General features: G+C 40.1%; 1 protein-coding gene across 1 annotated transcript; it reads right to left on the minus strand.

Annotated features, from left to right (window-relative positions):
• Positions 1 to 9,742: 9,742 nt before the first annotated feature.
• LOC130965775 (uncharacterized) lies at positions 9,743 to 15,019 on the minus strand. The gene is made up of 3 exons (XM_057890536.1): positions 14,023 to 15,019; positions 12,053 to 13,924; positions 9,743 to 11,937 (listed from the first exon to the last, which is right to left on the minus strand). The coding sequence occupies exons 1-3, from the start codon at positions 15,017 to 15,019 to the stop codon at positions 9,743 to 9,745; spliced, it is 5,064 nt and encodes a 1,687-aa protein (XP_057746519.1).
• Positions 15,020 to 16,046: the final 1,027 nt, after the last annotated feature.

Raw genomic sequence — 16,046 nt, forward strand, 5'->3', positions numbered from 1 at the left:
CTCATATGCTAGGAGAGCAAAGAGGAAGCTGCCGAGGCGATTCTATAGTTTGAAGAAGAATTCCCTTAGGAAAAACCAATTCTAAACTCCCCTCTGGAGTTAGTATCTACAATCTCCCCTCTGGAGATAAAAAACATCTTATGTAAAATATTCTAAATAAAAGAAGTTTTTCTCCAGAAAGGTACGCCTTTATCCTAATCTCTTAGTTATGAATTATTTAGAAAGTTTAGAATTAACGGAAGAATCTGACTATTATAGATTATCTGCATTATTAGATAATGAAAAACAGGCTGTTCTAAAAACAGAATTAAATCTCAAATCAAATGAAAATTTTAATAAACAAAATCTTTTAAAAGAAGTTTTTAATAGAAAAAATATAATATACTATGGAAAAATTCAACTTGAAGCCCCTATAAAGATAAAATTTGCCAATGGAGAACTTGAAATAGCTTTGATAAATGATGAAGAATTGAGTAAACAGATTGAGAAAATTAAGGATCAACAAAAAAGATCTAAAATTGGATGGATTCATATTAGTACTATACAAGTCTTAATCAAATCCACATATATGAAAGGAATTAATTCACCAATAAGCCTAGCTATCTGTGACAAAAGAATTACTGATGACCCAATAGATCAAATAATTGGAATTGTTCATGGAAACTTGGCAAACGTAAATGTTAAATTCAATGCCCATCTTGGATATGCTATACCTTTGTCAACTGAAAATCTTGGAAGATCTATAAGTTTAACTTATAAATTTCACAGAAAGAATCTAATGGAACAAGATGATGAACCATTTTCAATTACATATGCAATAAATTATGCTTTAACAAATAGTCATCATAGTATAATTTTTAAAAACAGAAAAAGAATTTATGTTGATGAATTATTTCAGAAAATTGTAAAGACAGAAATACCAAAATATAAAGCTATTGAAAACCCAGTTCTTTTACTAAAAGAACCATCAGGAAAATTATTTTCATCGAATTTTCAAATAAGAGAATCCAAAATTAATAGCCCTTTAAGTTTATCTAAGTTAAAGTCTAAAGAAGAAAATTCTGAAATAAAAGAATTAACAAAAAAGGTCGAAAAATTAAATGAAACCCTAAACACTAAGTTATGACAATAAATAAAGAAAAAATATATGTAACCTATCAAGACAAGAAACAAGAGCTCTTTGAAAGAGAAAATCGGTTGAATTATTTACAGTTTTCTGAAATAAATCAAGGAGCATTTAAAGCTCTAAAAATAATCTATGACAAATTGAAAAGAGAAGTTGAAGAGTTAGAAAAATTAATAGAATCTCTAGAAAATAGTGATGAATCGATGATAGAATTTGCAGAAATACTAAGATAAATAGTGAAGTATACAAAGATTGAAAGACCAGAAAACAAAATAAAAAGAAAAAGGACGAAAAAATTAAAAAGTAAAATAAAGGAGTATAAGAGGGAATTAAATAATCTTCAGTTCGAAATTAATGACCTTATAATAAAAAGGATAGAAATAAGAACAAATATAAACAAGTTGGAGCTAAACTTAAAAAATTTATAAATGTCTGAAAAACCATATTATGACTTAAAAGAATTAAAGTTGTTAAAAGAAAAAATGGAGAATGAAGTTGAAAAATTAAAAAGATATTTAGAAACAACAAAAAATGTAGAAATAAAAGAAATTTTTGAGGATTTAAAAAATTATATTAAAGAAAAAGACAAACAGATAAAAGATTTTAATCCATGCAAAAAAGAATATTATAAACTAAAACAAGATTGAAAAACTATAAAAATCTGAAAAAGATATTAAAAAATTGGTATCAGAGCAATTCTGAAAAAGATATTGAAAAATTGGTATCAGAGCCAAGTTAACGATTAAGGGTAACACTTTCTCTTTAAGTAACACTTTTAGTGACACGCTTTCAAAACCATAAAAGACAAAAGTCTTTACAAGTGCATCTGTACACTAGATGCCCCCTTTTTATTTTGTTTATCCATATTCTTCTATTTTAAATTGTATTTAAATATTTATTACATTATAAAAATATTAATAAGTATAATAAAATAATTATTTATTAATATTTTTTTAATTATATTAGATATATATTAAAATTAATCATTAAAATAAATATATATTAAAATATAAAATATATATTAAAAATAAATTAAATTATTTATATTTATACATAAATATATAATGGTTAATTTTAGTGATTAATTTTTATGTATAACTAATATTTTTAATATATATATATATATATATATATATATATATATATATATATTTATATATTATTTTAGAAGTTGATTGTAGTGACTAATTTTAATATAAATTTAATATAGTTGATTTTTTATAGTATTTTTTTAATATTTTATATTATAATGAATATTATTTATTTTAAATTTAATTAATACTACTGTACGCATTAATGTGTGTATTCATTAAATTTGTATAAAAGATTTAATCAATAAGCATGATAACGAGCATTGATACATTAATATTAATAAAATTTAAAATAAAAAAAATATTTGTTATACTATAAAAATATTAATGAGTATCATAAAAAATATTAATAAGTACTATAAAATTACTTTTAATAAATAATTTTTACATACTAATTAATATTTTTGTAGTAAAATAAATATTTAATTATGGTGTAAGATAGAGGAATTAAAATAAATATAATAAAAAAATTGTATGTTATGGTACTTATATATACTTACTTAATTCATTAAAAAGAGATAAAAATTAATATTTAAATTAAAAATGTAAAAATAAATAATTTTTTAATATTTAAAAGTTATAATAAAAGATAAATTCGATAATTTCGACACTAAAATTATAGACACAAAAAATTTGCCATACAAAAAAGAGGAGTGGAAACACACTTAACACAGTATAAGGAAGTTCGTCTATCTTTTAAGTGAATTTTGTGTAATTTCTAGAAGTTTGTGGAAGGATTAGATGAATTTTGAAAAAATCGGTGAAATTCGTCAAAGAGTAGAATAAACTTCATAAAAACTTCAAAACAAAAAATTTAAAACATAATGTTATTTTAATTTGGTTTTAGAAATAAAAATTTTTATTTTATAATAAAAAATTTCGATTTTTGTAGATGTGAAACGTAGAATAATTTTGTTTTAATTTATATAATAATTTTGGTAGCACAAAAAAAAACAGAACATAGAATGTCATGGATTAACTGAAAAGTTATGACAAGAACTAAGAAAAAAGGAATTGATCTAGTATTTAAAAATAGATTATGGTACGTGTATATTAAAATTAGTCACTTTTAAAATATAAATGCATTATAAAAATAAATTAAATCACACATGTATTTATACACAAATATATTAATGACTAATTTTAGTGACTGATTTTGTTGTACAAATAACATTTTTCTTTAAAAATTTAAGAGTCCAAAACCTTACTATGTTTTGTTGCAAACAATGTTGGAAATTAGTTACGCAATCTCGATCTTTAGTCGCTAAAGTTCTTAAAGCTAAATATTTTAGGTATTATGACATAATGAATGGTAAAACTGAAAACATACATTTTTAAGAGTGGAGTATTTTAAAAGGCCATAAAGTGATTGAAAAAGATTTGTGATGAAGCACTGGGACTAGCAATTCCATTCGTATTTTCTCTAACCCCTAACTCCCTCCGATCCTTATCATCCTTTTCTTGACCCTTAGCCATCACTCCTCAACAATCACTCACTCTCTTTCACTACAATGGTAAGAGACTAAGAGAGATTTTACAAAAGAATCGGAATGAATGGAATTTGGTGTCGTTTTTGCAGAAGTTTTTAATTTTAATATGGAGTAAGTGTTGATGTATGACATGGTTAAGAGTATAAGGTGTTTTATTGGGTTGTGATAACTGTGTGAAGTAAATTGGATGGTCTAATAAAAGGGAGAGTAATTGAATGGTCCGATTACAGTAATTGGATGGTATACAAATCGGACCGTCCGATTTGCATACTGACGTTCACGTGGTGTGTAACATTCTACCACACAGAATCGTATGCTTAAGTCATAAAACTGAGATGGTGAGGTAGTATGACCTCTAAAAGTAAAAATATATATATAATAATAGTTGAAAAGAATTTTAAATAGAAGCCTGTAGAAAAAAAAGTTAAGCAAAATGTTAAACAGAAAATCGCATCACTCGCAAAAACGATAAATATGAGAGAAGAATCCCAAAGATATATATAGCAAGGCTTCTGACTCGGCTCGCCAAAGCATATATATATAACCCAAAAGGGTAACCCCAAATATATGACCAAAACACCTATTTCTCCAAGTCAACCTCTAAGAAGAAAAAAATACAAAATACAAGGGTGGAGAATCTATATACATATATAAATATAAACAAGATACACCTCTGAGTCCCAAGAGTTCTTCGCTTCATCAGAGTCTCCAGAATACAAAATGGTACTTCTCAACCTACATCTGAAAAATAATAATATTGTATGGGATGAGAACCGGGGTTTCTCGGTATGGTTAAGGTACCCACATATATAATAAATAAGGTCCCAGAAAAGCTATAGGCAATCCTAGAATGCCGACACTCAAATTATAAAAATTAAAGAACTAAAACAGAAACCATAAATCAGGGTGGTTCTCTAAGACTTTCTAAACTTAATAAATTCCTTAAATCTAACTAATACTAAACTAGAACCCTAAATCTCTCTGCCTTTCTTCCGTTTCTCCATCTCCGGTGAAATTACAAAGACAAACAAGCAGACAATAGCAAACACAGGTATAATACAAGTAATACAAATAGCAAATAAAACACATAGTATATTATAATCACTTAGGCAATTCCAATTAATGCACAAGCAAGTAATTCAAAAAATATGCATATGATGCATGCCTGTCTTATGGCTATTGATATCACTTGTCGATTACGTAGCCAATCCGACATGTCCCGATAGCTAAACATGGACAGTTCCTTTATACACGCAGTCTCAATCTCAGAAATTAACCATGGAAAGAATTCCAAGCTGACATGGGGGAGACAACACCCCAAGCTCATTGATAACCATGGACAGAATCCCAAACTAACATGGGAGAGACAACACTCCAAGCTCAATATTATCCATGGGACGAATCCCAAGCTGACATGGAGGAAACAACACCCAAGCTCAATAATATTCAATCTTTAGCTTACATATACATCTCCGACATACTCACAACATTACCACACTTCCTCAATAAATTATAATCACTTACTCATTAATCATATATTTTATTATTCTCAATTAATTAACTTCATCAATTCTCTCATACATCGTTCTCAATTTTACATTACTCTCTTAATTGCCTCATACACCACTTTCATCATCTTTATCAAATCAAGTACCATCTTCTCCAACCACATATTATCTTTTAAAAATATTTCTTCATCTCTAAGTTACCACATTTTTCCTAACTTCATCCTATTAATAGATTTACTAATAAGATCTAGGGCCAAAGGAATGAAAATAGATGTTTAGAGGTTGAGATTTGAACTTTAAAATACAAAAATTCATTTTTGCTGAAATAGGGGCCACACGTATGCGTGGGAGTGCAATTTAGCTCATTTCGCATACGCATAGCCTTGTCCGCGTACGCATGTACACTGGACAAAAACAACCCTTCGCGAATGAGGGGTATGCGTACGCATACACTGCAGTTCGGCCATAAATGGCTAAGTCTGCAGAATTTTAGCTTCGCCCTCCAAATTTCTGACGCACATAACTTTTTTATTTTAAAATATTTTTCATCTGTTCTTCGAACGGCGTAAATTTCACAGACCCAATTTTCTTATGAAACTAGTTTGAAATCATTTAGAGGTCCGAAAGTCGAGTTATGTCTCACCAAAGTTCGGCCAAAAATCAAATTTTCACAAAAATATTCTAATGGGAAGGAAGATTAAAGTTTGAAGTGGAATAGGTTTCATGTGTTTTAGTTTCCTTCTACTTCCCTGCTACATGAATTCAATGGGAAGGAAGAAGAAAGGCTGAAGCTTGCCTTTATATAGGAGTTGGGTGTGTGGACTTAGGCCTATTTGGACTCAGTTCGTTCAATTTAGTCCGTTCGATCCAATTTTGAGCCAAATTCTTTAAAATTAATGTCAAAATTCTTATTTTAATTTTCTCTATCTCTTTAAACTATAAAATTTTATTTTCTAATTTTCTAGAAAATAATTAATTTATTTACTAATTATTTACTAATTTCTCAAATTTTACAAAGTGTGCATGCAGCGGGTTCCTAGGATTGGCTTCGTTGTTTTCTACACCATTCAAATATCATTCCCGGCCCCTCCCAGCACTCATCACTTTCACTCTCATACACTTTCTTGAACGGCTGATCCTCCAACCCCATTACTCTCTTCATTTTTAGCTATTGTTGGACCATCAAAGCAGCATAAAACAAATTTAAAAATAATGCCATAAAGATCAAAAATAAAAGAAGTAAATCAATTAAAGTTTTATATTGTTAATTATTTTCGGCATCTAACTTATGTAAATTTTTATTATCCAATTGTACAGAATAGTTCTGATTCAACCTAGGAGGAGGATCGGGAACCCGCGGGTCGAGTCAGATGTTGGGTTGTCCGGATGGAGAGGAGGGGAGGTACCTGCAAAGACACTCCGACGCTCAAGTCAGAATAGATCTAAGAGGTGAAAGTATGAGGAATGAATGAATACCTGAGGAGACTTGGGTCCTCTATTTATAGGTGATGGTGGTTATCTTATCTTTATCTTATCTGGCTAAGATAAGAGGAACGTTTGAATTCGAAAGTTAGTTAGGACTCTAGGGGCCGGTTCAGGGCCTTTCTAGAGAGATGAAACGGGTTACCCCGAGAAACCGGGTTCGAGCTCGGTCACGGGTCCGGGATTCGTGGGCCAGATCCGTAACAGTTGCCCCCGTAGCGGGAGAGCGAGTAAGGTCGGTTTGTCGCTAAGAGTCTGAGACGTTTCTTACTGTCTCCGGTGCTGGTCGAGTGTTCGTTTGGCGACGAGGTCGGTTTCTCGATTTCGTTTGGTAAAAGATTCGTCTTGACCGTATTTTGGTCTTGACGTGACCTTTCCGTGCCTGCTGCGCCTGTTTGAGTCCTTTGAGGCGTAATTGATTAGTTTGCTTTTCCGAGAGGGCATTTATTGTGGGGGAGATTTTCTCTCTTTTGCCCCCGTGAGTTTTTATTGTGTCCAGGGTTAGTTGTGTCTTTTTGCTCTTCTTTTTGAAACCGTTTCGCTTCGGTTTTTATTTCCCTCGTTCGTTTTTTCTTTTCAAAAGGAACTTCTTCATTTTCTGATAAACTCCTTGGTGGTTTTTGCTCTCTGGTGCCACTCCTGCTTCTTCTTTGTTTTCCTGTTTTCTTTCAGACTTGTTTGTGCATGCCTGTTCTGTTTTGTTTTGTTTTGCTGTGTTTGGTGTTTTTGTTGAGTTTGGGGAAGGGGCTGAGCACCGCCGTTTTCTACTTTGATTGTAGTGGTGTTTAGGTTTTTAACTTTGATATTGTGTAGAGTTGGTAGGCTGATGGTGGTGCTCCTCCCTGTTTTAGGTATGCAGCGTCGGAGAAATGAGGGTGTGGGTGCCCCAGTAGCCCCTTCCAGGGGCGTTCCCAATCGCTATGGTTGGGTGACCAGCGATGTATGGGGTGTTCCGTCGCGGATGACGGAGGGTGATCTCCAACGGCTCCGCGATCAGGGGGCAATTTGTGGTGGTGGTGAAGAGGAGGGGCGATACGAGCTCGTGCTCCCTGATGCCGACGAGCGCGTTTGCTATTTGAACCTCCGTTCACCCACCGTGCCGGACTGGATGTGGGTTTATGAATCCATGTTTACTCGGCTTGGTGTGCGGTTCCCATTTTTGCCATTTGTTCAGGGTTTACTTAGTCGGTGTTCCGTGGCACCGTCTCAGCTTCACCCGAACAGCTGGGCGGCCGTTCGGTGTTTTGAGTTGGTGTGCCAGTATCTCGATCTCCCGGCTTCGGTTCCCGTTTTCCTTTTTCTTTTCTTGTGCACTCTTCCGACTAAGGAGGGGAAGCACAAGAAAGGATATATGTCTTTCCGTGCTCAGCCTCATCGCCGGATCTTTGGGTTGTTTGAGGATTCGTTTCATGGGTTTAAATGGGAGTACTTTAAGGTGCGTCCCGTTCGGGGGCACCACCCGTTTTGGCTTACCTTGGAGGGCGAGCGCCGGTTTCCGACGTACTGGAACTTTGGTGCCGGGCCGTCGGTCTTGACGAAGATCTCCTATGATGATTTGTCTCGGGAGGATAAGGATATTGCCAAAGTTTTGTGGCATTTGTTTGGTGAACGCCCGTTGAATCCTCGAGACGTTATGGGGGGATCCCGAGGCTTGTCGGACATATATTGGTGTGTTCCTCTTTTTTTTTGACTCTTCTATTGATTTCTTTCAGTTGAGATGGCTGGCGAGCTGACTACCTTGGCAAGGCTGAAGGCAGCGTTGGTTCGGGAGGAGGGATCGTCGTCTCCGTCGACTCCTGTTTCGAATCCGGCTGTGGATTCTCAGGTTCCCTCTCAGGGGGTGGTTTCTTCGGGGGTGCCTACTGGGGCTCAAGTTCCTCCTGGTTCGCCTGAGGTGGTCGTGTTGACGGGTGCTGAGGCTTCTCGGAAGAGGAGTAGGGCTGAGGAGCCGGTTAGCGAGACCTTTGAAGGTGAGGGTCTGGTCCCTAGTGTGATGGACCGACATTTCGACGCCACGGGCTTCATTGATCAGAACTTGATGCCTGGAACGGAGTCATTTTTTGATGACTGTGACGTCTCGTTCCAGGCTGAGTCGGTTTACCGTGCCCTTCTTCGCTCTGCTGTGGTTGTTCGGAAGGCTGAGCCCGTGATGGCCCAAGCGGGTTTGTTGGAGAAGAAGCTTCGGCAGGCTCAGGCTGATGTGACTAAATTGAAGGAGGAGCTCCAGGTCGCCAATACTGCAAAGGAGAAAGCGGCGAAGTCTTCAGAGGATGCCGGGGCGGAGATTCTCCGACTTGCCGGTATTGAGACTTCGCTTCTTTCTCAATTGGCGGAGGAGCGCAAGCGAGCCTCGGATGCGAGTTCTCAGGCTGCCTTGCTTCTCGCTGAGTCGGAAACTCTGAAGGCTGAGGTCGAAGCTCTAAAGAAGGAGAAGTCGGCTCTGTTGGCTGATGCTAGGGATGCCGTTGCTGCTACCGAGGAGACGATGAAGGCTCAGGCTCTGGTGTTGGCCCCTGGTGTAGATGTGTCCGTGATGGGAGCGTTTAAGACCGTCCGTGATGGTCGGATTGTTGATATTGAGTAGTTTTCTTGTATTTTATTTTGAACTTTGTTTGTTTCTGAATATTTTGGATTGGCCAAGGGCCGTTTGACTTTTTGGGGACCGTTTAATGGCATTTTCGGCCGTCCGGGCCTTTTGTATGATCCGTTTGTGGCTTTTATTTGGCCGTTCGGGCCTTTCTGCAATTTTTTGAGCGTTTGTTTTATCGTAACCGTTCGTTTGGTCGGTTTTTTGGATATCCGTGTGTTCGGCCTGGAGGGTGATCAGTCCTCCAGCGATGGCCGTGTCTTCGTTCCGTGCTTTGAGGAACAGTAGTGACTTGTAATGGGGATGAAGTGAAAATAACTTGTAAAAAATTTTATTTGAATAGTTTGGGCCTCGTTAAAACCCTTCGTGAGGGAAAGAGTGCCCGAGGTTCTAAAAGACAATAAAAAATAAAAGAAAATAAAGGGTGTTTAAACGAAAAAAAGTAAAGAGTGACTTATTTAAGTGTAGTATCTTCGCAAGTTGGCTGCGTTCCAAGTTCTTGGTATTTCGCTGCCGTCTAGTCGTTCGAGTTTATATGCTCCTTTTCCAATTACGGCCTTGATTCTGTATGGTCCTTCCCAGTTGAGGGCGAGCTTTCCTTCTCTTGGGGTCGAGGGACCGATGTCGTTTCGTCGTAGGACGAGGTCGTCGTCCGCAAATTCTCGTCGGATGACGCCGTGGTTGTACCTTAGGCTGATTCTTTGTTTGAGTGCTAACTCTTTGACGTGAGCTATGTTTCTTTCTTCGTCCACGAGGTCTCGTTCTGCTTCTTCGTCGTTACCTCCGACCGTTTTCCTGGGGCTGGAGTCTCCGATTTCCACTGGAATGACTGCTTCCACGCCGTATGTTAGTCGGAAGGGCGTTTCTCCCGTGCTCGTTTGGGGTGTTGTTCGGTACGACCATAGGACTGATCCCAACTCTTCTGCCCATAGTCCCTTGGCTTCGTCGAGTCGTTTCTTGAGTCCTTTAACGATTATTTTGTTGGCGGATTCTACCTGCCCGTTTGTTTGGGGATGTTCTACCGAGCTGAAGCGATGGGATATGTGCAATCCTTCTAGGAGTTCTCTGAATTTTTTGTCGGTGAACTGGGTTCCGTTGTCCGAGATGATGACTTCGGGGATTCCAAATCGGGTAATGATCTGCCGCCAGACGAATTTTCGGCATTGGGTCGCTGTTATGGAGGCCAGGGGCTCGGCTTCAATCCATTTGGTGTAGTAGTCTATGGCGACGATGAGATATCTGAGTTGGCCGGGTGCTGTGGGGAAGGGCCCGACGAGGTCGATTCCCCAACTGCCGAATGGCTGTTCTGCCGATATAATGCTGAGTTGGTGCGGGGCAGCTTGGTGCATATTGGCGTGCCTTTGGCATTTGTCGCAGCTTTTTGTTAATTGTATGGAATCTCGAATGATCGTGGGCCAGAAATAGCCAGCCCTGATGATTTTTTGAGCTAGCGTTTTTCCTCCGATGTGGTGACCGCAGCAGCCTTCGTGGATCTCGCGAAGTATGTATTCCGTGTTCCCGGGTTCGACACATTTGAGTAGGGGCTGCGAGAATCCGCGTTTGTATAGTTGTCCTGCTATGATGGTGTAGTTGGCGGCTTCTCTTTTTATTCGCCTTTCCTCTTTTGGGTCTGCTGGTAGGGTTCCGTTAAGGAGGTACTGTAGGATTGGGTATGTCCAGGACTCCCGGTTTGAGGATGTTAGGTGTGCGCTGATTGTTGCTGATACGGAAGGCGACCTAACGATCTCCTGGATTAGCGATCTGTTACCGTGTCCCGATGTTGTGCTGGCTAGTTTGGAAAGCAGGTCCGCCCTGGCGTTTCGTTCCCTGGGGACGTGTTGTATGGTAATGTTTTCGAATCCTTCCTTCAATTCATTTACCTTGTTGATGTATTGTTGGAGTAAGGGCTCCCGGGTTTGGTAGCTTCCGTTTATTTGGGAACAGACCACCTGGGAGTCGGTATTTACTTCGAGTACCTTGGCGTCGACTTCCCGGGCTAGGGTGAGGCCTGCCAAGAGGGCTTCGTATTCTGCTTGGTTATTGGATACTGGAAAGTCGTATCGTATTGATTGTTCGATTATGATCCCGTTTTGGTTCTCGAGTATAATTCCGGCGCCTCCGTGAGTGGAGTTTGATGAGCCGTCGACGTGCAGTTTCCATGGTTCGGGTGTGGGTTTGATCGGGGTCATCTCGGCGATGAAATCGGTCAAGGCCTGCGCTTTGATGGCGTTTCGGGGTTCGAACCTTACCTGGAATTGGGATAACTCGATGGACCATGCTAGCATCCTTCCTGCTAGGTCGGGTTTTTGTAATACCTGTTTGACCGCTTGGTCGGTTCGGACCGTTATGGGGTGAGCTTGGAAGTATTGTCGTAGCCGTCGGGAAGCCGAGAGGAGTGCGAAAGCTAGCTTTTCCAGGCGTGAGTAACGAGCTTCCGTATCCTGTAGGACCTTGCTTATGAAGTATATGGGTTTTTGTTCTTTTTTCTCGTTTTCCCGGACGAGTGCTGCGGCGATTGTTTCTTCCGTTATGGAGAGGTACAGGTATAGTGTTTCCCCTGTTTGGGGTTTCGCGAGGATTGGAGGCTCCGCTAGAACCCTTTTGAAGTGTTGGAAGGCTTCTTCGCATTCTGTCTCCCATTTGAAGGGGGTTCCTTTTTTCATAAGTTTGAAAAAAAGGAATTGCCTTTTGGGCTGATGCCCCGAGGAACCGGGATAGTGCGGTTAGTCGGCCGGTGAGTTTTTGGATTTCTTTGAGGTTTTTGGGACTTGTCATCTCAAGGACGGCACGGTATTTTTCTGGGTTGGCCTCAACTCCGCGTTGCGTGATCATGAAGCCGAGGAATTTTCCTGCTTCCATTCCGAAGGCACATTTTGTTGGGTTGAATCGCATTTGGTGTTCTCGTAGGGTGTCCATTATTACCTTGAGGTCGTCGGTTAGTTGCTCCCCGGATTCCGTTTTGGCGAGCATATCATCAATGTAGACTTCTATTTTGTTTCCGGATAGGTTGCGAAATATCTTGTTAACGAGTCGCTGGTAGGTGGCTCCTGCGTTTTTTAAGCCGAAGGGCATTACTCTATAGCAGTAGGTTCCGTCCGGGGTGATGAATGCTGTTTTTTCTTCGTCTGGTCGGTGCATCGGGATCTGGTTGTAGCCGGAATATGCGTCCATGAAGCTGAGGTATCGGTGGCCGGACGCCGTATCCACTAGCCCGTCGATGTTCGGTAAGGGGAAGGCGTCCTTTGGGCATGCTTTGTTGAGATCTGTGTAGTCGACGCACATTCGCCATTTCCTGTTAGATTTTCTTACTAGTACAACGTTGGACAGCCATGTCGTATAAGGGAGTTCTCGGATGAAGTTGGCTTCGAGTAGGGCTTTCACCTGTTTTTGGACCTCGGCGGCTCGATCTGGTGACATTTTCCGTCTTCTTTGTGCCACTGGTTTGGCTAGGGGGTCCACTGCCAGATGGTGAGACATAAGGTCGGGGCTTATTCCCGGCATATCGGCTGGTGTAAATGCGAATAAGTCTCTGTTTTGTTTTAGAAGTTGGGAGAGTTCTTCTTTGAGGTCGTATGGGAGGTTTCTGTTGATGAAAGTGTATTCTTCTTTGGTTGGCCCTATCTGTAGTTTTTCCATGTCTCCTTCTGGTTCCGGTCTAGGTTGGCCGTCTAGTCGTGCGTCTAGGTCGACAAGGAATATTCCGGCTGCGTCCCGGGATTTCTTTCTTAGGGCTAAGCTATTGTTGTCGCATTCGGCCGCGACTTCCCGGTCTCCGTGAATGGTTCCGATGGTGCCGTCGTCGGCCCTGAACTTCATGAGGAGGTATTTGGTGAAGATGACTGCGGAGAAGTCGTTGATCGTTTTTCTCCCGAGAATGACGTTATAGGCTGTGGAGTCTTTTAGGACTACGAATTCGGACAAGATCGTCTTTCTCTGATTGTTTGTTACTATGGTGATGGGAAGGGTGACCGACCCGTCTGGTTTGAGGAAGTTGTCTCCGAGGCCCGTGACGCCGTGACGGTGTGTTTGGAGGTTGTCGTTGCGGAGCCCGAGTTTGTCGAAAGCTCCTCGGAAGAGGATGTTAGAGTCGGCGCCAGTGTCTACCAGTATTCTCTTTACTAGCCCTGTTCCGATTCGAGCCGATATGACGAAGGGGGCGTCTTCGGCCGACGTGCCGTGTTGGCAGTCTTCCGGTAAGAAAGTTATCGTGCTGTCGGCTAGGGTGACTGGGTCGTGGTGCCTGACGGCCATTATCTTGAGGTCCTTTTTCATTGATAGCTTTGACTTGTTTGGTACGTCCTTGCCTGTGATGACGTTCACTATGATGGTCGGATCCTCTTCGGGGTTTTCCCTGGGGGGCGGCTTTTGGGTTCTTGGGTTGCGCCCTTCTCTTTCTGGTGACTTGTCGATGTTGGCGCGCCTTGGCTCTCTGATGAATTTGGCGAACTCCGGGAGTTTGCCGTCTCGTATGGCCTGTTCGATAGCGTCTTTAAGGTAAAAACAATCTTGTGTTTTGTGACTGTAACCTCGGTGGTAGTCGCAGTAGAGGGCTTTGTTCCCTCCTGTTCTTTCCTTGAGTGGTCGGGCTTTGGGGATGACGCCTCGATCTGCTATTTGGTGGTATATCTCAGTAATCGGTGCTGTTAGGGGGTGTAATTGGAGAATTTTTCTATTCTTGGTGGTCGGTGGGTTGGCTTGAGGGGGTCTCGTTGGTTTTCTTTGGGTGGTGGGTTATGACGGGGAGTCGGGTTGCTGTGTTGGGTAGCGGCGTGCTGCCGCTTGTTGGCAGCGACGACCTGGCTGACCTCCTCGTCGTTGATGTAATCTCTGGCGACGTTCTGGATTTCGTGCATGGTCCATACTGGTTTAGTGGTGAGATGTTTGCGAAAGTCTTCATTCATGAGTCCGTTGGTTAGGCAGAGGCTGGCAACGGAGTCCGTGAGCCCGTCGACCGTCAGGCATTCGTCGTTGAAGCGGTCGAGGTATTTTCTTGTAGATTCTTCTTGTTTCTGTGTGACCCCTAGCAAGCTGATGGGGTGTTTGGCCTTGGTGATTCGGGTCGTGAATTGGGCCATGAATTTTCTTGTGATGTCGTGGAAGCTGGTTATAGATCCGTTTGGGAGGGCGTTGAACCATTTGATCGCCGGTCCGACAAGGGTCACCGGGAAGGCTCTGCATCGGACTGCGTCGGATGCTCCTTCTAAGTTCATTCTGGCCTCGAAAGCCGTTAGGTGCTCTTGAGGGTCTTTACTTCCGTCGTACTTCATATCGGTGGGTTTGTCGAAGCCTCTGGGGAGCTTCGCTCTTAAGATTCTCTCCGTGAAGGGCGTGGCTCCCATTATGACATGGTCGTTTCTCGTGCGCTTTGTGTGCCGATGTCTCGGGTCTTCGTCTGAATCGTGCTGACGGTTCAGATCGTGGGATGCGCTGCGGTGGTGTTTTTTGCTGTGTCGCCGTTCTGGCGACTTCTCGTGCCGGTAGTTGTGTGAGGTGCTACGATCATCTCTTCTATCATGTTGCCGTGTTGGCGACCTTCCACGATAGGATCGTGGCCTGGACGTTGCCTGGCTTCCGTGTTGGTTGGCGTATTTTCCTTTGTCGGTGAGTTTACCTTCAAGTTCCTGGACTCGGAGGCAGAGATCTTGAATGATCTGTGTCGCTTTGTCCCTTGCTTTCTCGGGATGTTGTGGATCTGTGACTATGTGCTCGTTTGTTCGGTGGATGGTACTGGCCATCCGGGCTTGGTTCATGACCTCCTATTGTTCTGGGGTGGGATGACGTGGTCTGGAGTCGTCTTGGCTTGATGGATTTTCGTCCAAGATACCCTCCATCTGGTTCGACCGTCGCAGTTCCCCACAGACGGCGCCAATGTACAGAATAGTTCTGATTCAACCTAGGAGGAGGATCGGGAACCCGTGGGTCGAGTCAGATGTTGGGTTGTCCGGATGGAGAGGAGGGGAGGTACCTGCAAAGACACTCCGATGCTCAAGTCAGAATAGATCTAAGAGGTGAAAGTATGAGGAATGAATGAATACCTGAGGGGACTTGGGTCCTCTATTTATAGGTGATGGTGGTTATCTTATCTTTATCTTATCTGGCTAAGATAAGAGGAACGTTTGAATTCGAAAGTTAGTTAGGACTCTAGGGGCCGGTTCAGGGCCTTTCTAGAGAAGTATAAATTTAATAAATTATTTATGATTATAAATAACTAAATTTAGTGTAATTTAGTGTAATTTAGACAATAAATTAGTAACACTAAATTTAAAATATAAATTTAATATATTATTTATGATTATTATTAACGTTGGTTTTTAAAATACATATATAATGTTAAAGGTTATAAAAAATATATATCAATTTTATAAATGGTGAATGCTATGGTGCCTAAAAAGTGGTGCCTATTTACTATAAAGGGTTAAAGATTAATATTTAATTTGAAAGACATAAAAATAAAATATTTTTAAAAATTCAAAACATACCACAAAAGGTAAATTAGGCAAAAGTTAGGCAACAATTGATAGGCATCATAGAATTGGCCTTTATAAATAATTTATGATTATTAAAATTACTCTGGTTGTATAAATAAGAAATGAATAATAATTATTATTGCAAAATAAATAAATTTTAGATGTTTGTGCTATTGTAAAAAACATATATGAATTTTATAAATAATTTGTGATTATGAAAGTCATTCTGGTTATAAATAGGAAATGAATAATAGTTATTATTATAAAATAAATAGATTTTAGACGTTAGAAAATA

This window comes from Arachis stenosperma, chromosome 3 (assembly GCF_014773155.1).
Source record: "Arachis stenosperma cultivar V10309 chromosome 3, arast.V10309.gnm1.PFL2, whole genome shotgun sequence".
NCBI lineage: Eukaryota > Viridiplantae > Streptophyta > Magnoliopsida > Fabales > Fabaceae > Arachis > Arachis stenosperma.

Coding starts and splice junctions, on each gene's coding strand:
- LOC130965775 (XM_057890536.1), bottom strand. CDS start 15,019: ATGGCCAGTACCATCCACCGAACAAACGAGCACATAGTCACAGATCCA. Junction 13,925..14,022: donor ACACAGCAACCCGACTCCCC/GTCATAACCCAC, acceptor ACCCCCTAACAG/CACCGATTACTGAGATATAC. Junction 11,938..12,052: donor TGCCGTCCTTGAGATGACAA/GTCCCAAAAACC, acceptor TTATGAAAAAAG/GAACCCCCTTCAAATGGGAG.